At 41.6% G+C, this 25,367-nt stretch overlaps 2 protein-coding genes across 4 annotated transcripts in view; both read left to right on the top strand.

The window, feature by feature from the left end:
- Atp13a3 (ATPase 13A3) overlaps window positions 1–17,680 on the top strand; it is a 52,206-nt gene extending 34,526 nt beyond the window's left edge. For 2 of the 3 annotated variants that reach the window (XM_032900064.1, XM_032900061.1), the window contains 4 exons: window positions 4,984–5,072; window positions 9,510–9,590; window positions 10,540–10,629; window positions 17,053–17,680. In XM_032900064.1, coding sequence (XP_032755955.1) covers window positions 4,984–5,072; window positions 9,510–9,590; window positions 10,540–10,629; window positions 17,053–17,250 — 458 coding nt within the window. In that variant the 3' untranslated portion in view covers window positions 17,251–17,680. The remainder of the gene's footprint in view (window positions 1–4,983; window positions 5,073–9,509; window positions 9,591–10,539; window positions 10,630–17,052) is intronic. The other variant, XM_032900063.1, reaches the window with a different exon arrangement.
- A 5,285-nt stretch (window positions 17,681–22,965) lies between these two features.
- Gp5 (glycoprotein V platelet) lies at window positions 22,966–24,896 on the top strand. The gene has a single exon (XM_032900060.1). The coding sequence runs from the start codon at window positions 23,036–23,038 to the stop codon at window positions 24,659–24,661; it is 1,626 nt and encodes a 541-aa protein (XP_032755951.1). The 5' UTR covers window positions 22,966–23,035; the 3' UTR covers window positions 24,662–24,896.
- The last annotated feature ends 471 nt before the right edge of the window (window positions 24,897–25,367 follow it).

The following is a 25,367-nucleotide window of genomic DNA, read 5'->3' as shown; positions in this document are numbered from 1 at the left end:
CTTTACAACATTACGGAGAAGAAACCTGGTCTTGGCAACATGCCAGCAATCCTACTTAGCTGCATACATAGCCAGACCCTGTATCAAAAATAAAACTTTAAAAAGGGAATCAATTCCTTCATGGAGAGGCAGGTTTTCGATGCTTTGAATGTTTACTGTCTTGTTTTCACTTTCATGAGCATTCCCACTCCTAAGTTTTAAGGACTCTGGTTTTCATATCCTGTTACTTTGGGCCCTTTCTTTGAGTGAGTACAGAGAATTCGGATTGGAAGCAGGGACCTGCAGGAGGCTCTGGGAAAGCAGGGAGTGTGCTTTCCTCCAGAGTGGGCTTCACCTTCAGGGGCCTTGTTCCTTACACTATTGTCAAGGTCAGAGTCTGTGCAATTTCCAATATCAATCACTTTTGCTTCCTATTGCAGAAGTGGCCAACAGATTAGAGGTCTGTGTCTCTCTGTGGGTTTCAACATAAATTTCCAAATTTTTGGCTTTATAGACAAAACTTGGTTAGACATGTAAGTTGCTAGCTTTTGAAAATTAAAATGGGAACAATGAAATGGCTTCAAAGGAACACCTGTCCTGCCATAAAAGCTTAACCTGAGTCCAGTTCTTAGAAGATATGAATGCAAAAAGAGACTCAGTTACCACAGATGTGTGACTTCCACAAATGTCCATGGTGTGTGTGTGTGTGTGTGTCGAATGACATAATAATAATACTTTTAAAAATTGAAAACATTAGTTGATATGACTTTTGCAGTATCGTGGAGCAAATGACAAGTGTTTATGTGTAGCTGTGAAGAGATGTCATTGTTCAGTTAAAGTGCCAGGACTAGATTTTGGGTATCATATAAATGATAATCATTGGAATCTCATTCTCATTATGGATTTGAGGAGCATTTCCACATGCACTGCCCTTGTTTGACCTTGTGCATGTATATGTGAACAGGTAACATTGAAATTTGTTTTTACTGATAATTTTTCTGTAATAGTTCTGATAGTTCTTATTAGCTTTCATGTTACTGTGTAACTGCACTAATAGCTGTTATGGAGATCTACTAGAAGCATGCTGTGCTACTTAGAACACTTTATAAGTAATGATAACATACTAAATAGTGAACCTTTTTAGAGGGAGCAAGTGGAGGCAATATTAAGGCCGAAACCCTGGGGACTTAACTACCACAAGCTAGGTACATATCATTGAATTATATCCCCAAGTCTCTTCACTTTAGTGCAGCTTGTATAGGCTAGGCTGTGTGACTGAGCTTCCTCAGAGCTTCTGATCCCCATTCCTCCACAATTGAGTCCTAGGATTGCAGATGTTTGCTACCACACTTTACGCAATACTAGGAACCCTTCTCTGGGTAACACATCCCCAGCCCTTCCTTACTTAAATTTCTTTTATTAATCCTCTGTGTGAAAGACAGAGGACATCTTTTTAGATTTTTATTAATCCTCTGTGTGGAGGACAGAGGACACTTTTCAGAGTCCGCTCTCTTCCATCTTTTACATAAGAGTCAGAGTAGACTCAGGCCAGCAGGCGTGTGCAGCAAATGCCTTCACCTCAGCAGATCCCATACTTGTAATTCTCTCCTGCCTCAGGCTCCTGAATTCTGAGATTGAAGGCGTAGTGTGCTGTGTCCAGAAACAGTGGTTTTCCTTTCATTTTTTTCCTCTATTTTGTTTTTTCTTTATAGTTAGGAAGAAACCTGGCCCTCAGATTCATATCGTATTAGAAGAACTGTAGTGATCCTGGAATATATATTGTTTAAAAAATAAAAAAGAATATATATTGTTGTGAGTGAGTGAGGTCACTTCAAGCAGGGACAGTAGGGGTGAACTTCGGAGCGTAAACCTTTCCAGGCAAGTGCTCTACCACAGAGCCATACCCAGGTTTGTTTTTTTGTCAGACCTGGGTTTAAAAGTGCTCCCCCACCACCACCACCACCACCTTAATTGGTTTTAAGCTACTTATTTTAAAAGTGCATCCTTTACATTATTAGAAGACTTCAAATTTATCTCCTCATGTTTTCAATTGAGTAAGCATTTTATTGTTGACAGTGACACTGATTTCTTTTAAGTGTACTAAAATATTTTGGCAGAAATAGCACTTTTTTTTTCCTGTAAGCTTTGTGCTTGCAGAAGGTATAGAGGAACCAGTATAGTTGGCCAAATATATATTCTGCTAGTTTTTACCCCTTGTTTTCTTATTAGTAATGTACATTGCCAGTGAAATTCTTGGAACAGTTCTTTGTTAGGGCTATTCAGTTGCTCTTTAAATCTAATCAATGTAGTGCATTACGTATAATTTGAGATTTTGTTAGTGCTGTTATTAATATTGGTCTTAGGTGTGGAGGCAGTCTTTCTAGAAAATCTAATAGTGTAGCTACAGTTTTCAAACTTTGTTTTTACACATGCATAATTGTGTTTGGCTGTGCTTCCATTTCAAGTATGATTGGTTCACACTTAAATTTCAACTGTCATTTTTCACTAGGCTTAACTTCTTTTTGAGGCAGGGTCTTATGTAACTGAGGGGGTATTGACATTGACCTTCTGATCCGTCTACCTCCCAAGTTGTGTTTTTGAAGTTGTTAGCACTATACCTGATAGTTTTCAGTTTTGTCACAGAAACTGATCGGGTTTTTTGGTCATCCTTATGGGGTTTTTTGTTTGTTTGTAAAATCCAACTCCTGTCTTTGCCTCTCAAGATGTTATCACTGAATTTAGGCTGTCTATATTTTTCTTGTTTAGTTTTAGTGCTTTGTTTTAGGAATGCTTCAGATAACTTAGACTTAAAAAATATTGTTGATAACTGCGTAAAGGAAAAAGGGTTAGATAGCTGAGTTACACGGTAGAGATTACTGTTTAAGAAAGAGACATCAAGAGGAAGAAAGCAAGAGAAGTATGCTTGCTTTCTGTGTTATTTTGCTATCTGAAGGCAATAGTCAGACCCTTTTCTATTGAAAGGACTGGAACACAGTGACTTGATGGTTACACCTTTCCTATTGAAAGGACAGGAACACAGTGACTGATAGTTACACCTTACTTTTCTATTGAAAGGACTGGAACACAGTGACTTGATAGATAGTTACACCTTTCCTATTGAAAGGACTGGAACACAGTGACTGATAGTTACACCTCACTTTTCTATTGAAAGGACTGGAACACAGTGACTTGATAGATAGTTACACCTCACTTTTCTATTGAAAGGACTGGACCACAGTGACTGATAGATAGTTACACCTCACTATTGGAGACATTCTGCTGTCTCTTTCTGGTCTTGAACTGGTGATATTCCTGTCTCAGTCTACCAAATATTGGGATTGTAGACATGTGCCATCAGACTAGCTTATTTTACATTTTGTTTCCAACAAGGTCACCATTGGTCACTTTTGCAGGATTTCAAGGCAATCCTTTAATTTTTGATCCTCCTTCCCCTACCTCCTAAGTGTTGGAATTACCATGCCTGCTCTTTATTTTACATTATTTCAAGTATCTCAGAGGATCTACTTTTTCAAAATAACTTCATTGTAACAATATTTCTCCATTAGGCAAAATGATTTGACTTATGACTCAAAAAAATTTTTTTTCTTTTTTTTTTTTTTTTTTTCGGAACTGGGGACCGAACCCAGGGCCTTGCGCCTGCGCTCTACCACTGAGCTAAATCCCCAACCCCGGACTCAAAATTTTTCACTTAACCACTTTGCCCAGACCTGTAGTCACTAGCAACAGGTAACCTGCTCTGACACTTGTCTGTAGGATTGCTAAGAGCTCACTCACTCACAGTACCAAGAGGACCCAGGAGCTGAGCGCAGCCTAATTAGACGTTCCTACCTCTCTCAACTGCATACTAGATTTTTCCATTCTTTATTTGCAAAAGGTTCTTGTGTGCTTATATAAAGGTACACAACATCTACCTTTTTTGAGTAGTACTTAATAGTTACTTTTATTTATGTGTGTCTTTTTCTCTCTCTCTGCCTCTGTGTTTCGGTGTTCACAGAGGCCAGAAAAGGGCATTAGGTTCTCTGGAGCTGGAGTTAGAAGTGGTTGTCAGCTACCAGATATGGGTGATGGGAACAGAACTTACATCTTCCAGAAGAGCAGCAGTGCTCTTAACTGCCAGGCATTCCCAGCCATAGTGACTTGACCTCTGGGCTAATGAGAGATGCACATGGATAGATATTCACTCCTAGGGAAATCCTGGCAGATTTAAAAAGTCAGGTCTGGGGGTGACTCAGCAACTTTTTAAAAACAGGTTTAGGTAAATATAACAAATTCCTTAGCTAAAGATAAATTATTAAATTCAATAAGATCTGAAAAGTATCTAACATGGGTTATTTCTTTATTGAACTCAAACTCCACCCACCCACCCACCTATCCTTTCTGATTCATTCTTTTCCTGAGATCTCTTGCAGGTCAGGCTGACCTCAGACTTAGTCTTCCTACCTCTGTTTTCCAGAGGAAATCACCTGCATGTGATTATTTCTTTTAGTTTTTTTTCTCCCCGTTTTATTTTTTATTTTTTATTTTTTTTAGTTCCAACCAGCACTTTTTTAACTACTAGAATAACTTTCAGATAACTAATATTTATTACTTTAGTTGTATTTTGTGCAGTAGATTATTAAGTTTCCATTCGTAATTATAAAATTAGGGCAAGAGAACCACGTAATCAGGGTCTCGCTGTGTATTACTGACTGGCCTGGAACTCAGATCTGTCCACATCTGGAATGCTGAGATTAAAGCAGAATGCCACCATTATCTGCATACATTTAAGGTTGAAGGGAATGGAGTTAATCTCTAATAAATATGGAGGAGGAGGCTATGCAAATGTCTTATACTGTAGGAAATAACAGTATATGCTTTTTATATTTCATCATCTTAAATAGAGGCATTCAAACCAAATTGTATGTTTGAAGTAATTGTATGCTTCTTGATGTTTGACACTTTTTAATTTAAGGGAAATGCCTAATTGTTGGCTTTCTTTTCCAGATTTTTTTGTTATATCTGTGATTATTTTGTATGTTTTCATATTATTCATCATGTTGCATCCAGTTGCCTCTGTTGACCAGCTTCTGGAGGTAAGGCTTAGCACTTCATTACTTGTCAAGGTTGATAGAAACTGGGATAAACAATAAGACATTGGTAGCAAGGGACTTTGTAGTATCATGTGGAGTGTAAACAGCTAAATAATATTTTGGATGTTTGGTACCGAAGAAAGATTAAATAAACTACCTTTATTTTTTCCAGTATTTATTTCCCTTTATTTAAGATGTCTTTGTAAAGAATCATTATGTATTTCAGAGTAGGACTTCTGCTGCAGCCTCTTGTTGAATCATCAAGATAGTGTTGTCTCTTGCGTATTTCTTTTTACGTTTTAGATTGGGCTTATTGGGACCCAGGAAAAGCACTTAGGATTAGAGTTATTCTGAGATGCTCAGTATTTTCAGGGAACAATTAGTTGTTCTTTCTGTGAGCAATGCTTGTTTTTCATATTGTTTTAGTTACTTTTCTCATTCCTATGGTAGGATGTATACCGATGAGCCATTTAGAGAAGAAAGACTTACTGTGGTGCATTGTTGGAGGGGTATCTTCTGTCGTGGGGTAATGCGTGCGAGTAGAAGTTTGAGGCAGTTGGTCACAGTGCGTCTGTAGTCAGGAAGCAGAGTCTCTGCACTGAGTGCTTTGGACACTGCCAAAAGAAGCTTCTCTGACCAAGATTGAGAGCAGCCCTGCTCAGCGGAAACAGACGTGTTTGGGAGGCTCACATCCATTTATTAAAACAACAGTAGGGATTGTGACCCAGCCCAGCCGTGGACCAGCAGTGAGATCTGTCCTAAAGAGCAAGCCTGAAATCTCGTCAAGAGTAGTTGGTTACCCCAAACCTTTGTGTACTAACTGACACATAAATCTTTGCTTGGTAGGTCTCAGACCACAGTGGCGTGCCAGGTCTACTGCGGAATTTCCAGATCAGTTTCAGCTTGATCTCTTTGTGTCTTTCTGTAGTCAGAGTTTTGATCTTCAGCAATCGAGTCTTCTAGCTGGGATGAGCAATGGCTGTAGTCTCTTTTGGTTGGAGGGGCCTCCAGGGTCTCCCTGACCAGTAATTTATAGGAAAGTACCCCACACCTGACACTTAAGATTATCATATATTTTATGTCTTCTGCAGGAAGCATTGTTTACCCCTGCATGGTCTTCATTCAAACTCATTCTTCTTTTAAGAAAAAATACAAGAAAAACATACATATATAATACATACACACATACATGTATATAATTTTTTAAAATGATTTATTTTTGTTTTGTATGTGTATTTTGCTTGCATGTCTGTAGATAGACCACATGCATGCAGTGCCCATAGGAGCCAGGAGAGGGAGTCAAACCAGCTGGAACTAGAGTTATAGGCAGTTGTGAGGTTCCATGTGGGGTCCTGGGAACTATAGCAGGGTCCTCTCCAAGAGCAACACGTACCCTTAACTGAGCCATCCCCGCAGCCCCGTCCATTATGTATCTTTTTAATCAGCTTGCAAAGAGTAGGTTTCCATAAGGCTACTTCCTTAGCTCACGCCATCTCCCTGCCTCTGCCTAAACCTCTAACCACTAATGTACATGTGTTCCAGTCTCTCCATTTCCTGCACGGCCCCCTTCCTCTCTTACTTGTCCTTTCTAGCGCCCTGACACCTAATGTGAAGGTGGAATCGCCATCTAAGAGAGAACGTGTATTTGTCCTTCTGAGCCTGCGTTGCTGCACTTACATAGTTTTTTCCAATTCTGTCTGTCTGTTCTGCAGATGATATAATTTTATTCTTTATAGCTGAATAAATTCCACTGAGTGCGTGCAGCACATCTTCATTATCATTCATCACTTTGTCCTCTGGGTGCTTTCACTCCCTAGATTGAGACAGATGGCGACAGCAGCCAAGGTGCAGGTTTGATGTATAAAATTACCATCTTTAATCACTTGTTTTGGCTTCAAGTCAATATCTTTGTCCAGTATTAGAATATTGGCATGTTTGCTAAGTCCATTTGCTTGGAAACTGGATCCAGGTCCTATGCAGGAGTAGTGAGTACTCTTAACCAGTGAGCCATCACTCTAGCCCCTTTAATGAATTCTGTTGCCATGACAAAATACTCGACTCGAAGAAAGATAATCGTAAGAGAGGAGAGGGGGTTGTTTGTTGGTTTGGTTTGTTGGCTTTCAGTTCTAGATGTCTGAGCACTGAGCCAGCATCTGGTCAGCTTTTAGTGCAGACTTCCATTTCTTTCAGAGCCCAAGGGTGGAAGGGCATGTATGGAAGAGATCACATAATAAGTATTTATAGTAAGAGAAAGTAAAGGAAGCCCAGTTCACTTCTGAACAACCTGCTCCTGGTATAACTAAACTACCTGGGTGGAAAGTACATCGATCGTTCCTTGAAGGAGGAACCCCTGCGAACTGATTGCTCATGAAGACCTGTTCCCTCGTAACATCTTGCATTTCACCATGTGTGAAACCATAGGAAAGGTTATCTTGAGTCTTCATAAAAACTGCACTAGTATTGAACTTTGAAGAGCAACATATGAGTGTGTTCATGAATTGAGAGGTTTAGTTAAGGATTTTGAACAAATATTTCACTCACCTCCATACACTTGCCACATAGCATGGCTGATTTACTGAAACTGCCCTGACTAAGGCTGTGAACTACCTTAGTAGTTAATATCCCTCCAATGGGCATGTGCCTTTGAAGTCCTTTTCCTTGGCCTTGTTTAGCGTCTGAAGTATTGAACCATGTAGCCAGGCCAGTGTTTCCTTAGGAGATTGTGGTTTTTTGTTCCCTTCTGGCTTTTTCCTGCCCTCTGTGATTTTCATTCTCAGTCTTCATCATGGTCCTATTCTCTCTGATCTGTCTTTAAGCATTAGTTCCTCACCTTTCTGGTTATGTCCCTCTTTTCCCTCAGTACTCAGAAAATCTTCCGTGTGGCCATGGTTTGCCTGTAGTTGGCACTCAAAGAATCTTCAGTTCTATACCCGAGTTTAGCTCTCACTGCTGAGCTCTATAGACCTGAATATGCAGTGACGGCAGTTCCCCAATTGCATATTTTAAAAAGCGTTGGGGCTGAGAAGCTGGCTCAGAGAGTAAGAGTGCTTGCAGAGCCCAAGTTCAAATCCTCAGAACCCACATAGAAGGATGGATGTAGTTATGCATTCTTCTAATCCCACACAAGGGGCGTAATAAATTGGAGAGTGATAGACTAGAAAACTGTCGTCCTACTTTGTGTACACATAAGTGTCTGCACACATCTTATCAAGCAGCTCAGGCTTCAAGCTAAGATGATCATCTCCTTCCATCATGCTTCTTTATTTCTCGGTGTCCCACCATTTTTAAAAGTGTGTTTGTTTGTGGGTTCTTTGGGGGTTTTGTTGTTGTTTTTGTTTTGTTTTTGCTGTTTCCTTATTATGAAAATTCTGTGACTGGGTTCCTTGGGCCAGTCTGGCTTGGTCTTCCATCATCTCTTACAGATTCTTCATCAAACCTTTAAAGAGTTTGTTAAGCAGTATGTTAATGTGACCCCCATCAGGTCCTTGGCTTCTAAGAGTGTCTTAGGTACTCGGTGATAAAAATACTTGCTAACTAAAAGGATGTTTTATGTTGTCGAAAGCAGTCAAATTTTGGCATGTTCAGTTGTTTGGAGGCTTAAGTATGGGGAAGTTACCTTGAGATTTGACCAGTATTAAATTAGTATTCAGCTCATATTTAAAAAAAGATTTATTTTTAATTGTGTGTATGTTAGAGGGGTGTGCATGCTTATTGCCGTGCCTGCAGAGGCCAGACGAGGACATTGAATCCCCTGGAACTACAGTTAACAGATAGCTGTGAGCTACCAGATTGGGTGCCAGGAACTGAGGTTGGAGCCTTTGAAGAGAAGCTTATGCTCCTAACCACTGAGCCATCTCATATCTCTGGCCTCTGCCTCACTTTTGAAAGAGATTGTATTTGAAAAGTATAGATTTGTTAGACATTTCTTTTTTTTTTTTTTTTTGGGGGGGTTCTTTTTTTCCGGAGCTGGGGACCGAACCCAGGGCCTTGCGCTTCCTAGGCAAGCGCTCTACCACTGAGCTAAATCCCCAACCCCCTTGTTAGACATTTCTAACACTATAGATTAGAGCATGGACTGTTGAGTCTCTAAGAGTTAATGCAGAATTGTCACTTTTAAAATTGAGTTACAATTTTATTGTGTGAAAAGATATATGCTTTGTGACATTATTGAAAGTTTAATGGATAAAGTGTACATATAAACACTTATATTTATGTATATGTATAAATTTGCTATTTATACATATGTATATAAATAATAGGATTTTAGCAAGCTTGGATTTGTCTGTTGAGGATTAGTCAGCTGAGGATTGCCTAAACTCATGAACTTCCTGTGTCTACATTTCCTGTACTTGTGCTGCCGTGCCTGGCTTTAGATTTTATGGTGTAATACTCTAATCTCAATTAAGATGAGAACTCTAACCAAAGTGTTTTGTCTTCTAGATTATGTGTGTGCCATACCAGTGGCGCATATATATGCTTATCATTGTTCTCACCAATGCCTTCGTGTCTATCACGGTGGAGGTAAGCACTCAGCTTTGGGATTCTGGGGTGACTTAGTGCTGGGAGAGCAGGTAACTATTATGTAGAAGCCCACACTCGCATTTCATTTCAGGGACATTCGTTTAGCTTCCTGCTCTGACCTTTTCTGTAGTTATATCAAGATTTGATGAGTTGCATTCAAACACTAGTTGTGAATGAGTGGGGGGTGAAAAAGAAGCAGGTATCCAGGCGGTGCCCAGAGCCTGTGCTGTGAGGAGAGAGTAGAGGACCACTTAAGGAAGAAAGAGGAGTAAGTTCTCGATGCTGCTCTTTAACCAGTGTCAGAAACAGGTAAGGCAGATAAAATTGTGATGGCTAAAGGTGTAGTGGAAGCTTTTGAAAGTTTGTATATATTTTAGTAATAATTCAAGATTGAGAAATTATCCTGAAACTCAGCTGTCCCAACAAAAGATGGCTTAGATTTAAATTGACATACGATGGGAGCATGTAATGGGAAATGGATGTATCATTTCAAGTTGGTCCATAGGTTGCATTTTCTGTTCTAGATGTCCTAGAAAGCACATCTAAAATTGTATCCATCATAAGCACTCCCTTTCTTACAGTGTACATTCATCTTTTCAAATGTTATTTTTTTATTCTTGTTAACTAAAGAATCATTTGTATTGGGCACTGATGAAATGTTTGTAAATATATCCGTAGATGGAATTAATATTAGATACTAAGTGAAAATAACTCTTTTTCTGAATCATCAACATTGTTAGGGAAAGACTGGAGATCAGGAAGTTTAGACTTTTTATCAAGAATTTTATGATTTGTATTTACTATAAAAGCTCTGTTATTTATCCTTTTGTAGCATGTACTAAGGTTTGCCATATGAAGAGCAAATCCTTGTTAACGATGTAGCATTGTGTGAATGTTATCAAATGTGTGTGTTTAAGTTTAATTCTTAACTCACTGGAATGTCTCTCAGAGCTTCTTCCTTGACACGGTCCTTTGGAAAGTTGTGTTCAATCGAGACAAACAAGGAGAGTATCGTTTCAGCACCACACAGCCACCACAGGTTGGAAATGAGCAGTTACTGTCAATTCTTCACTTATATCTTGGTTTTTCCACTTGTTTTCTTGCTTCTGTTACTCTGTGTGTAGCTTCAGCTGTCTTTGTTATGCCTTGCATTTCTTCTTTTTTTTAAATAAGAAGTCTTAGAAAAATCATGGCAAGCATTTTAATAGAGTGCTTTAGGACTTGGGGAATTCCACAAGACTTTTCCATTCCCATCCTAACTGTGCGTGTATGTGTGTGTATTGGTCTGTCTGTCCTTGTCCTTATACAGGACTTCTCTGTAGAGCCTTGGCTGTCCTGGAATTTACTTTATAGACCAGGCTGGCCTTGAACTCACAGAAGTCTGCCTGCCCTCATCTTCTGAGTGCTGGGATTAAAGGTGTGCACCACCAGCTAGCCCAGAGTCAGTTCTTCCATTTCTGTCCACTTTATATTTTATGTATTTGATTCCCTTAGATGGTAAATGGTACGTAAACAAAGTTTCAAATCAAGTTTTGTAGGGGATCAGAATCAAGAGATATTTTGAGAATTTATTTCTGATTTTTATTTTACCATTTCATTATGTATTTATTTTACCAGTTGCTATGCATTATTTTAAGGTGGCCTTTTGCTTTCTCTGACTAACGATTCTGACTTAGAAAATTATTTGTTCCTTTCTACTTACGGGTGAGGGCTTTTAAAGTCAATGGAATAGCCTGTAATTTACTGGAGGTACAAGGTTCCTCTAGCAAAAGGAAAGAGAGGCCAATGAGTAAATGTTTCCTAGTGTGAAAATGTTACAGATTAGACTTAGACTGCTGTCAGTCAATCAGAGCCCTATGAAAACTTCAACATTTAGTCTGTCCCACACGTGAGAGCTATCTATCTGCAGAAGTACCAGATCATAGAGAGCTCAGTGATAGATTGTGCCGCATTAGAGTCTGTTTCAAAACATGGTACCCACTGCTCTTTATAGAGTGGGTGATGTCTTTAAGCCATCAACCATATGAGGCGTTGAAGGGGATTGGCTGGCATTTTTTACTTAGATCATTAACTCATGTTCTTATACCTTTCACCTAAATGGTGACTTCCTGGGTTTTGTGTTAGTAGTTGAGCAGGCCTAAGATCCATGTTTCCTGCCCGGCTTACTGTATAGGATATGCCATGCCGTTTTGTGCTGTGTGCTCTATGGTGGAGTAATGGTGGCATGCAGTGACAGCATGAGCCTGATGCCAATTCCAGTTTCTGTTTCTTCAAAGCAGTATGGTGCCTGTTTGTCTCTAGTTAGTAGTGGGCAAGGCCAGAACCAGGGCTCAGGTCATCCTTCAGCTGCATCTCCTTTGTGATAATGGCAAAGGTATGTTTTCTCTAGGTGATGACCTCATTATTGCAGAAGGTCACACTGGTTCAGGTCACCCTTCTCATGTGAAATATTAGGGTTCATTGGAAAGGCACAGCCTAGGGAAACTTACAGTCTCCAAAAAGTTCTCTAGCTCCCTCCCTATGCAGGAGTGTTTTAAAGAGGGGTTTATTTGCTTAATTAGTCAATAACACCCCCAATAAAATATTTGAATTAGAAATCCCCAATTTTTCTTTTCTTTTTGTTTGTTTTTTTGTTTTGAGACGGTATTTCTCTGGACAACAGCTCTGGTTGTCCGGGAAACCAAAGTCAGAGATCTGTCTGCCTGTTTCCTAAATGCTGGGATTAAAGGCATGTACCACCACACTCAGCTCAAGGAAATCCCAATTTTTCAACCACAATAAAATGGCGGAAAAAAAAAGTGTTCCTTACTAATACATGTTTTCTTAAAAAATTCTAAGTATCGGTTCTTATTTTTTAAAAGTTTTTATTATTTCATGTGAATTTCTATCTCTAAAAGTGTTCTCGGGAGGGAATGAAGCTATGGGATAGTCCATAGCTTTTAGGCTTGACACGTCCCACAGACTGACCCATTTTGGGAACCATTAAGACAAGAATTTTGGCCTTAGTTCTATGGTTTTAAGAGAGCACATTTTAGAGCTTTACTTTTCTAATTAGAAAAGAGTTGTAAGTTGAGAAATTAATTTTCCCTCTGCGTGTTGTAATGGCTTCTTTCGGTGGCAGCTCTCTCTAGCTCCCTTCCCTTTCCTCTCCCTTCCCTCCTCCAGCAAGGACTGCTTGGCAGTGTCTATAGAGACAATTTTAGGTATCAGGTTTTAACACAGAATGGGTAGAGGCCACTGGTGCTGCTAAATAATTGTCCAGTAGCACACAGACCCTGCCAAGGACTTGTATAGCCTGAGGTGCCACGCATCCTGAAGTAGAAACTCCCATGGAGGGAGGGAGGGAGGGAGGGCAAACAGCTGCTGGCAGCCTTACCCAGGCCTGGCACATGGTGCTGACTCTGCCGCAGTCCTTCCGCACTGCCCACTCCGTGCTCCTCCTTTCAAGAGAAGCCCAGGAGATCTCAGACTGAAACTACTGTGTAGTGTTGGGAAAGAACACCCTTTCCTTCTTTCCCTTAGCGTACTCATGGGAACCACTGAGTTAGTTTGAAGGTTTCGCAGCTGTAGGCTGCAGTCTCGGCTCCTCCACACTAATCCTCAGTGGCTTAGTTGGGGAGTCGTGTGAGAACTAGAACCATGCCGCTGTGCACTGTTTCCTGTTGAGGTTACGTACCTTGTTAGTGAAAATCTGGAAACTGTAGCCATTCTGCAACTTTAAAATCTACATGAAAATACTGTTTCCACTTATATAGAATACGAGTTTGGAGTGTATTCGTTTTATATTGAGGATTGAACTGGAAGATTTATGAAAACCACAGAACACACCATGCATGAGAATGTTTCCAAAAGGACTGCTGGTCCTGAAAAGCTGGGCATTAGAATGTACAACTTGGAATGCCTCAGAAGCACGAGTGTGGCTACAGATCTGTATGAGCGTTCTGTATGGTTCTCTGTGGACCTGTGGTGCCTTTGCCCTTGTCTCAGGGATTCTGTTTGGATACATTAACCATTCCAAATTAATTAAGTGTAGAATCCAGTGTTCTCTTGCTTCAGGGACAGAAACTCTCTACTCTGGGAAGATCCAAGTGTTCATTCTAAGCCCTGTGATTAAGTCATCTTAGTGTTGCACAGTGACTGACTTTCTCCCTTTGCTTTCCTCTCCTGATTTTTCACTCTGTCATGCCTGTAGCCTTTAATTTTCCCTTCCAGTGAACTATGGTATTTTGGGAGAGATTTGTGTGGTGCATTTATGTGCAGGCTCACCAACCTATGTATAGTATTTTTCTGTATGGAGATAAAGAACAAACCTGTTTCTAGTTATTTATGGTGGAGTAGGGGGATCTCAGGCATTCCTTATGAGTTAGCATATAATGAATATGCATTGTTTTAAACAGATGTCAAAAGTACACACATTCGGGTTGGGGATTTAGCTCAGTGGTAGAGCGCTTGCCTAGGAAGCGCAGGCCCTGGGTTTGGTCCCCAGTCGAAAAAAGAACCAAAAAAAGAACCCCCCAAAAAAAAAGTACACATTCATGTCTGTATATGTGTGTTATATGTGTGCATCATTACCAAGAATGCTGTGTAGTTAATGCCATTGGCTTTAATTATATTGCTTGCCTTAGCTTCCACGGGTATAGAACAGTGAATGTAGAGGGTGTGTGTATCTATGTCTTAAGTCCCATTACTTTGGCTTTCTGCCTGTTGTACATCACCCCTCCACTGGATTCATCTGCATAGACAAGCATGGTGTTGTTCTCTGCTTTAGCAGTGCTACTATAAATGATGGTGACAGCTTTCATATTTAGGAACAGTGGTCTTTTCCACTCTTGTATGGAAGACTTGAAGCACCAGAAAGGGAGCACAATGCAGTAGTTCAGTATCCCCTTGGTAACCGAGTTCCGTGGGGAAGGAAACTGCTGGCTGTTGCTCAGATCACCTGAAGGACCCTGCGTGTGTTATCCGCTGGATCCTAATGCTGAACACTGTGGTGGATTCTTTTTGCTTCCCCCAAATCCACCCCTACCCCCACTTCGCTTTGCTTTTTTTTTTAAATGTAGGATCTCACTGAAAAACACTTTGAACTCACTATGTAGACCAGGCTGGCCTCAACTTGTGAGGATGCTCTTGCCTCCACCTAGTATTGCAGGCAAGTCCCACCACGGACATCTGAAACCTTCATTGTGATGATAATAGAGGTTACCTGGAGAATAATCTTTTTAAATCTTTTAGTTTCCCCTAGATTGTAACTCAGCTTATCTGTGACTACGATTTTGCCTTTAAATCTTTGGAGCAATGCATCTCAATGTTTAACTACAAACTGAAGAGGAGGGCAGAGTTACTGATGGCTGTCTTACTGAATGAGAAGAGCCTTAGGGAAGGTAGTTTTCCGAGCTTTCACTTTGAAGGCTTGGTCCTGTCGGTTGGCTGCTCTTTGCCTTAGTTGATTGGTAGACCGGTTGGTTGAGGTGGAGCTTTCACTTTGTAGATTAATCAGCCCAACGATTTCGGTTGGTGCTGAGCTTCAGAACGTCCTGCCTTGGCCTCCCCAGTGCTAGGCTACCGATTAGGAATTGTGTTTCAAGTATACATTGTAGCACATTTGCCTTTCTTGGCTGTAGGTACTTTGGATGCTCATATAAGAATGCCCATCTTGGGGCTGGAGAGATGGCTCAGTGGTTAAGAGCACTGTGCTCCTCCAGAGGACCTGAGTTCAAATCCCAGCAACCACATGGTGGCTCACAACCATCTGTAATGGGATCTGATGCCCTCTTCTGGTGCGTCTGAGGACAGTAACAGTGTACTTATATGTAATAAATAAATAAATAAATAAATAAATAAATAAATAAATAAATCTATCTTTAAAAAAAAAAAAGAAAATGTTTAAAAAAAGAATGCCCATCTGGTATGCTGTATTTTCATTTGTACAGTTGCTTCTGTTGAGGTTAGAGTGTGGTGTGGTAGTGTGGGCTGGGTCAGTGTTGGTGGGCAAAAAACGATCTAGAATTTAAATTTTACTTGGGAGAAGCAATAGCCAAAAAGTAATATATGGACTGTTTTCAGAAGTGAAGTATATAGTCAGATTTATTTAAACTTCACTGAACTATTTTTTTCCCTAGTAGCTCCGCTTTCCCATTCTCCAAGGATAATTTATCTAAGGTCATATTCATCAGTAACTTCATGACTGATTACAATGGTTTCAACTTATTTTGTGTATTGGTATTTTTTTTCTTTTTTTTAAAAAAACTTAATTCAAATTTTTTTTTTTTTTTTTTACATATTCACTTTACATCCCACTCATGGCCCCCTCCTGGTTACCTTTTCCTATAGCCCCTCCCCCAGGCCCCCGTGTATTGGTATTTTTAAAGATTATCTTATGTATATTATTACTCTACCTACATGTACACTTGTGTGCCAGAAGACGGTCTCAGATCCCATTACAGATGGTTGTGAGCTACCATGTGGTTGCTGGGAATTGAACCCAGGTCCTAAAGGAGAGCTAGTGCTCTTTATCACTGAGCCATCTCTCCAGCCCAGTACTTGCTTGTGTACCTTTCTGTGTGTCTCCTTCCCATTCTAGAGCCCCAAGGGAAGCCTCCTGGATAAAGGCAGTTTTACATTAGTGAGTATGGTGGTACTTGCTTTGTTTTGAAACAGAATTTTACTACACAACTATGTGAGCAGGGTTTGTACTGCTTTGATAAACACCTTTACCAAAAGTACCTTGGGGAGGAGAGGCTTATTGGCTCACAGGGTACAGTCTACCATTAAGGGAAGCCGAGGCAGGGACTGAAGTAGGGACCATGGAGGGATGCTGCTTACTGCCTTGTTCCCCATGGCTTGCTCAGCTTGCTTGTTTTAGACAACCCAGGACCACCTCTCCAGGATGGCACTACCCCCAGAGGGCTGGTCCTTCCCACATTAATCGCTAATCAAGAAAATGCCCCACAGACTTACCTACAGGCTAGTCCAATGGAGGCGTTTTCTCAGTTGAGGTTTCCTCTTCCTTTCTCATCTCGACAAAAAATAAACAATCCAGCACCAAAACTGGAATTGCGGGTATGTGGCACCATGCCTGGCTAAAGCTGTGGTTTTAAAAGATGTGACTTCTTTTTTTTTTTTTTTTTTTTTTAAATCAGGACCTTGTCTCTCTCTCTCTTTTTTTTAACGGTGTTTACTTCATACTTTGTGTTTTGAAAGTGATATTAGCAGTAACAATGATATCTTTCACTGCCTTCTTCAGTATTTTCTGTTAGAGTATATCAGTATATAAAATACGTGCACAAAACTAAAGGAGCTGGGAAAAATCCTCTTTAAAATCAACCTGTTCCTAAATTGAAAGCTGGCTTTTTTGCATGAAGTTTTTCCTAGTTATTTGTTATGTTCAGAAGTCATTCCATATTTTCTGTGCGTGATGCGTGCTGTAACCAAAAAGCCCTTACCTGGGTGTTTTCTTTCCTAGGAGTCAGTGGATCGATGGGGGAAATGCTGCTTGTCCTGGGCCCTGAGCTGTAGAAAGAAGACACCAAAAGCAAAGTACATGTATCTAGCCCAGGAGCTCCAGTTTGATCCCGAGTGGCCACCGAAGCCTCAGACGACGACGGAAGCCAAAGCTATAGTGAAGGAGAACGGATCATGTCAGATCATCACCATAGCGTAGCAAAGACTGCTCTGCTGTCCAGTAGCAGTGATGACCCTGTCAGAACAGCACTCTTTCAGTTTATATAGCCCTCTCATAATACGGCAGTTAAAAACACAGAACAGTAAAGTGTCATTTCTGCACAGTTAGCTTTTAACTATAAATCTGGCTATATCTTCATGCAGTAACCTAAATACGATGCACACTTTGTATTGGGTATGAGAAACTGTTTGTGTTTTACAGATTGTAGGTTTTGACACTAGTTTGCCTCTTTAATTTTCACAAATCCCCTTATTAGAAAGTTCTTTTACACGTAGGCCCCAAAATTGTGATAGTTAAAAATAATAGTTAATTGTGATTAGCCTTTAGTGAAAATAGGTTGAAAACCTGTTTTGATCCCGTGTTTTCTCCCAAAGAAGACTACATTAAACGTACACCAGTTTTCTTTTATGACCTGTAGTGTTATTGTTGATAGAGCAACTCAGGTGATTTCCATTTCTGGTTTTATATTTTCTGTGTAGCCTGCCTTGGTGTACTTTCTAGACAGCTAGGTGCTCCACTGCTGTCTTGAGATGTCCTTCATAGTATTCCATGGGTCCCATGTAGTATCTGACATCAGCAGTCTACTTAAGCAAAGAACTCTCTCACTAGAAAGGTCTATTTCTGAGCCAGGTATGACAGTAAAGGCCCCTAGTCCTGCACAGGCAGGAGGCTAAGGCAGGAAGATTGTTCCTAGTCCAAGGATAGCCTAGAATAGATGGTAGAAGCCTGTCTCAGAATACAGTTACAGGGAGAGAGATTGAGGGTATTGTATTTCTCTTGGCAGTGGACTTCATTCATATGTCTTCAACCTGTTTTTTCTTTTGGGACTTGTATCATTTTAGATGTTTCATATTCTCTCTCTCTCTCTCTCTCTCTCTCTCTCTCTCTCTCTCTCTCTCTCTCTTTCTTTCCAATCTCTCGTCTCCTTCCCTCCCTTCCTACCTAAAGGAATGGAATGATGCTGTGTTTGTTGTGTTTGTTTCAGTTAGATCTTAACCTTGCTATATGTCTCTCCTTTGAATAATAGGGCTTAAAAGAATAATGAATCCTGAATTTGAGTGACTTTTACAAAGCAATATGAGCTGCAGAGCTTGTTTCTTGCCATTAGGTGGCACCAGAAGTCATCAATACCTGTTTTGTAACAAGTGAGCTTGAGAAAATTAAAAAAAATAGACATTTATTTAGCCAAAAGGAATGAGGAAAGCATTTGCACATTTATGTTTTATCTGATAGTTCATAAGGAACTTTCACAATGCCTCACAGTTAGAGTAAGTGTGGGCAACTGGCATTATAAAGTGAACCCTAAAAACAAATGTAACAATATAACATTATTCTGTGTTCTTTCTTAACCACAAGTGTATGCTTTCCACTTCTCTGGGTTGATCATTATTTTCCTAGTAAATACTTTTTACCTAGTAAATACCAGTTTACCAAATGTTAACCAGATTTGTAGAACCTTTTTTTTTTTTTTTTTAAATATTGCAAAGACCCGAATGATGTTGGATAATTGTGGGAAAAGTAAATCCGTCTCAGGATCACTGTCACTGCTGTTGCCACTAGTGATTCTTAGGAATACACAATCGACTTTTCCAACAAAATGTATGATACTATATGTTCGATATTAGAACAGTTGTCCCATGAATGATTCTATGAAGCTATGCATCTTAGACCTCTTGAGCTGTGAATTAGCACTATTTTCTATAGTTATTATTCTCCTTGTTTTATACTTTCCATGTGCATTTCAAATAATGTTAATGTTAGTCAATCATTTTCTGAATTGTTAACTCTTACTCTCTGGTTTAAATACTGAAACATGATTAATTGCTAACTACAGCTTAGAAACCCAGTATCAATTGTATTTAACATTGTTAGGAGCATGATCATAAATGCTATGTTGACACATCATTTTAACATTTAGAGTTGATAAGGGTTTATATCTCATCTGTCCATATCGTTTGCAAAGGAACAAGGTTTTATGTAGGTGAGAGAAGGCATTTGTACGAAGTTAGATTTGAACATAGACAGGATAGGCCTATTCCATTTGAGAATGTTATTGGAAGAATGTCTGTCAATCCAGACATGGGTCCTGCTTAGTGCCATAGGTAGACTGAGTCTCCTGTAGGTCATCATTACGTAGTAATTTTGGTTCTGAATTTTACATTAAATTATTTGAGTATAAACAAACCTAAATTTTAAAATCTGTAAATATATTATTTTGATGTATTAAGATTGATATTGATGATTTAAATTTTATTTATGCACATACTTAAAGGACAGAAATGTCTGGGAAAATAATTGTTAAATAATGATATGTAGCTTTTTAACTTTTTAAATAAATAAGATTTTTTTAATGTGGGTCTCCCTCAGGGTTGTTTAAAGTTGTTTGTTTTCCTCCCTTAAATATAAATAGTGGTAACTGTTTTCTACCTTCTAGCACCAACTGCTGTAAAGGCATGCTGCAAATAGTGCTTGGGTGAGAGCAGTGACTTATGTTGTATAAGCCTGACGTTCTGAAGCTCTCCAGTCGCACCTTTCATTTCAGCAAGCCTGTCACTGTTTTCACACTTTATCCCCATGATGAAAGCAGTGCACAGTTCCACAGGCGTGGTGAAGAATGTGTTCGCTTTCACTCGTGTGTATATATGTATATGCATACATATATATATATATATATATATATATATATATATATATATATCCAAAAAGCAGCAAAACTCAGATCCAGTGACGAGCAACTTCAAGCTTTAGAGAACACCTAATATCTCATGCATGCAGTTCTGTTGTATCAAAAGGATTTTGTATATTTATGGTAGGAGGCTACTGGGAACTTTAACAAGATAGGGTATTAACTTTTGTACAGTCTGGGCATTTACATGTATTTTTAATGTATTACAATTTGGTAATTATGTGCACATGAAATTAATAAAAGTTACTTCCTGTTATAATTTGTGAATTCCCTGAGACCGTGGATTTTTTAAGTAACTTTATATATCAGAAATGACACATCTTTATATTTTTAAAATTGTATTGCTGCTCAAAAATGGTACCCTGTTGTCAAAAAGGTAGATATTCATAATTGTACATTCAGCCTTGTAAATAACCGTATGAAATCTTTTTTGATTGAAGCTATTCAAAATAAAACTTTTAATGAATTAAATATGTCTATACTTTTTCCTGAGTCTTTTTACAAGTAGCTCTCTTGGGACCAATTTCACTGTCGTGGGTTTTGCCCCCCCCACCCCACCCCCCGTGGGTTTTTGAGAGGAAGGCAGCTTGACTATTTTAGCTTGATGGACAGGTTGTGGGAAGAGCTAGCTGGCTGGTGCACACTGCAAGGAGGGTGGCAGTTTGGGGTCTAGAGTTGCTGCTTGGTGAGAACTAGAGCCAGTCAAGACTCTGAAGTAAGGTCCAGGGACCCATTTGTCTCTTATGCTTCGCTTCCCTTGTGAATTCCAGAGATTAAATGTCTTAATGCTTGCGAGGCAATCATTTTGCTTATCTAGCTATCTCCCCAAACTGGACCTTTGTCTTTAAAGGTGAAGAATAACCTTTTGTCTTAAAAATAAAAAATAGTGATAGCACATTTAAAGCAACTGCCTCTTAGGTACGTAAAAGGAATCCGTCTGGGTTGGTCCCCAGCTCAAAAAAAAAAAGAACCAAAAAAAAAAAAAAAAAAAGGAATCCGTATCCCCTGCAGATCTAAGGCTAAGGAAAACAGCCTTGGAGCATTTAAAGGAATTGGTGGGTATTTTGCCTTGGAGGGATTTACTTGATAAACACCTATGACTTGACAATGGATAATAGCATTTATAAAGGATGTCTACATTATAGTTGCATATGGGAAAATGAACACAGCTGGACATTGTGATGCAGTCTTCGTGATCCCCAAAGTTTAGGACACTAAAGCCAGAAGATTGTAAATTTGGAGCTAGCATGGGCTACATATACATAGCAAGGTTATCTAAAGGAGAGGAAAATACACATATAAAAGGAGAACATGAGTTTCTCATAAGCTTAAGAACAGCTTCATTATAAGAAAAGCATCAAGTTTGTCATTAAATGCAACATTAAAAGTCATATTGAGACAATAGGTTGATAGATTGGTGTGCTGTTTTGCCCTTCAGGCTGGGCCTGAGCTGTGCCAAGTGAGGGATGGGCATTCATGGAAACAATGAATGACCCGAGATTGAAAGGATGCCAAGCACCAACCAGAGATGACCAGAAGTTCTCGAATGGTATGTGGCACTGTGTCAGTTCAACCACGGCAGTAGGCAGTTTGACATTAAACTGAACATGAACTCTTGGGCAATGCTATTACAGAACATGCTTGACAATGGCTAGACCATTGGGGGTGGGGTCGGGCATTTGAGAATTCTTTAGCCTTAAGAGAGAAAACGTTGGGCAAAGGAGATGGCTCATTAGGTGAAGAGCATTACCTCCTAAGACTGATGGTAGGAGTCCTTGGGGAACCTACATGGAGGAAGGTGAAAAATGCCTAAAGTTTCTGACACCCATGAGTGGGGCACTGCCACATGTGCACCCACATACTCATGCACAAGAATGAGAATTAGTGCAATATAGCATGCAAAAAAAATGCCTATTGGGGTCGCCGATGTAATGAGAATTAGCATACCATTTCTGGAAAAACTAAGGTCTTCTACCCTCTAGCTTTGACAATAGGACAAACATGCTCTCAAAGTCTGAAAGCTCTTTGTCGTTAAAACCTAGAATGTGCCTTACGGAGATAGCCTTTTTCTTGACTTTTTATCTGCTAAGGTCTTTATCCTCAGGATGCAAGAATACTCTCTCTTCCTCTGTGAGGTGCTGAGTCACAAACAGAGCTTCGAGCCTTTCAGTCAGTCCAGGGTGCAGAGCTGCTTCAGGTAAGGCCAAATATTCTTACATTAGTATGCAATTAGAGGCTCAGTCTGTATAGGGGCAAACGGAGACCTGGTACAAGAAACAGTACACATTTTTACTTGGGAAACATTGAGTGAACTCTGTGCTTCCTGGACAACTCAATGCCCAGAGTAGTTTTATTAAGCAGCTTGGCTTATAAGCGAAACAGTAGCTCCTTATTTAAATGTGTGAGTCAGAGAGACTAACTTCAAATTCTATTTATGTGACCCTTAACCTCACGTGCATTGGAGCGCCCAGCCTACTGTCCTTGTGTTACTGTAGCAGTGCAAAGTTCGGAGAAGCATGGTATAGAACAGTAGGCATCATTGGGTACCGGCTCCATTGGGCTTAGGGATGGGGGTGAGGTTACAGAAGGGTGTAATGTGTTGTGGGATGTTAGTACTTTGAAAATAAGATTGTAAGAAACTGAATCTAGTGGAAGTGGGCCTTGCTGTTCCCTTGCTGACTATTGGGGATAAAGTTTCCCTGCTTAAGTTGTTAAAGTCAGTGGCACAGCCAGTCCCAGTAGGCACTGCTTTCTATTCTCTGGAAAAGACCGTGACAATTTTAATTCGTTCTGTCACGATTTTAAGGTATTGTTCATAGTGCCCAAATGTCAATACTCTAAACTGGGGAGATGGTTCAATGGTTAAGAATGTGTACCCAGAAGTCTGATCTAGACTTCCAGCACCCACATAAGCTGAATAGAATATTTTGTAATCCGCCTTTGTAAGAACAGAGGGGGACTTGGTTGTATCTGGACATTCCAAGGCAGCGAGAGTGCTGGTCCAAGAACTGTGCTTGAGGCAGGTGCAGGGCTGCAAGATCTGCTCTGAGCCTTGTGTCATGCTCTTGTCTTTCAGACATGCTAAGGAGCGTCCTTCTGTCCGCGGTGCTCTCATTCGTGGGCGCCCAAACCTTCCCCTGCCCCAAAACCTGCAAGTGTGTGGTCCGCGATGCCGTGCAATGCTCCGGGGGCAGCGTGGCTCACATCGCCGAGCTAGGTCTGCCCACGAACCTCACACACATCCTGCTCTTCAGAATGGACCGGGGAGTATTGCAGAGCCACAGCTTCAGCGGCATGACGGTCCTTCAGCGCCTGATGCTCTCAGATAGCCACATTTCTGCCATAGACCCCGGCACCTTCAATGACCTGGTAAAACTAAAAACCCTCAGGTTGACGCGCAACAAAATCTCTCATTTTCCACGTGGGATCCTGGATAAGATGGTGCTTTTGGAACAGCTGTTCTTGGACCACAATGCACTAAGGGACCTTGACCAAAACCTGTTTCAGAAACTGCTTAACCTGCGGGATCTCTGTTTGAACCAGAATCAGCTCTCCTTTCTTCCTGCTAACCTTTTCTCGAGCCTGGGAAAGCTGAAGGTGTTGGATTTATCGCGAAACAACCTGACCCACCTGCCCCAGGGATTACTTGGGGCGCAAATTAAGCTTGAGAAACTGCTGCTCTATTCAAACCGGCTCATGTCTCTGGATTCGGGGCTGCTGGCCAACCTGGACGCCCTGACTGAGCTGCGGCTGGAGCGGAATCACCTTCGCTCCATCGCACCGGGGGCCTTCGACAGCCTCGGAAACCTGAGCACCTTGACTCTGTCCGGAAACCTCCTGGAGTCTCTGCCGCCCGCGCTCTTCCTTCATGTAAGCTGCGTGACTCGGCTGACCCTGTTCGAGAACCCTCTGGAGGAGCTCCCGGAGGTGCTGTTCGGGGAGATGGCCGGCCTGCGGGAGCTGTGGCTGAACGGCACCCACCTGCGCACGCTGCCCGCCGCCGCCTTCCGCAACCTGAGCGGCCTGCAGACGCTGGGGCTGATACGGAACCCGCTCCTGAGCGCGCTCCCGCGCGGCTTGTTCCACGGCCTGACGGAGCTGCGCGTGCTCGCGCTGCACACCAATGCCCTGGAGGCGCTGCCGGAGGACGCGCTGCGCGGCCTCGGGCGCCTGCGCCAGGTGTCGCTGCGCCACAACCGGCTGCGGGCCCTGCCCCGCACGCTCTTCCGTAACCTCAGCAGCCTCGTGACCGTGCAGCTTGAGCATAACCAGCTGAAGACGCTGCCAGGAGACGTGTTCGCGGCTCTGCCCCAACTGACCCGTGTCCTGCTCGGTCACAACCCCTGGCTCTGCGACTGTGGCCTGTGGCCCTTCCTGCAGTGGCTGCGGCATCACCTGGAGCTCCTGGGCCGAGATGAGCCTCCGCAGTGCAAGGGCCCGGAGTCACGCGCCAGCCTGACGTTCTGGGAGCTGCTGCAGGGTGACCAGTGGTGCCCAGATCCTCGCGGTCTGCCTCCCGACCCTCCAACCGAAAATGCTCTGACAGCCCCGGATCCGACCCAGCGGCCTAACAACTCACAGTCCTGGGCGTGGGTCCAGCTGGTGGCCAGGGGTGAAAGTCCCGATAACCGCTTCTACTGGAATCTTTATATTCTACTTCTAATAGCCCAGGCCACCATAGCCGGTTCATCGTGTTTGCCATGATTAAAATCGGCCGGCTGTTTCGAACATTGATCAGAGAGGAGCTCTTGTTTGAGGCAATGGGAAAATCGTCTAACTAATCAAACTGTGACCAGAGCATTGTGGACGGGGCCCCAAGAAGAATCCAGTCAGGATGCTGTGTGCCACTCCTCCATTTCCCCTCTCCCAGTTCTTCCTCTCAGTGTCCCTTCTCCCCTCTCCCCAGAAGGACCTTTTGTAAAATCGCTACTGCTTTCTAGCCTGGCCTGGTTTCCCTCCTCTGTTGTTAGGTTCGGGGGCTCGAGGGTGGGGCGGTAGTGGGGGCGGCGGCACAGGACTTGGCTTGTGTTTGGCTCATCCGGTCCCACTGTGCTGCGTTGGGTGCCTGGTGGAGAGAGGGGCTCTTTCTTGGTTTCTGAGTCTGAGGCCACATCCTGCCAGGTGGGCAAGACCTCTCCTGCACCGAGCAAGGATTGAGTAACATTTGCGGAAGGAACACCGGCCTAAAGCGAACCCTAGATCCCAGAGATGAAGGCTCTTCCCAGGAACAAGCTGGAGTGTTCTTGTCCCTTTCTACCTGAAAGGAGAATTCGTATCCCTTCCTTTTTGTTGTCTCATTTTGAATTCGTTCTGCTCTGGGGCTGTTTGGAAGGGCTCTGGTCTCTGATCCAGTGACAAATTTCAGAGCAAGCCTCCTCTGTGATAGGCTGAGCTAAGACACACAGGAGCT

This window comes from Rattus rattus, chromosome 4 (genome assembly GCF_011064425.1).
Source record: "Rattus rattus isolate New Zealand chromosome 4, Rrattus_CSIRO_v1, whole genome shotgun sequence".
Lineage (NCBI taxonomy): Eukaryota > Metazoa > Chordata > Mammalia > Rodentia > Muridae > Rattus > Rattus rattus.
This window is presented reverse-complemented; position numbering and strand designations above follow the sequence as displayed.

Bases quoted from the DNA above. Each gene is read 5' to 3' on its own strand.
- Gp5 (XM_032900060.1), top strand. From the start codon at position 23,036: ATGCTAAGGAGCGTCCTTCTGTCCGCGGTGCTCTCATTCGTGGGCGCC.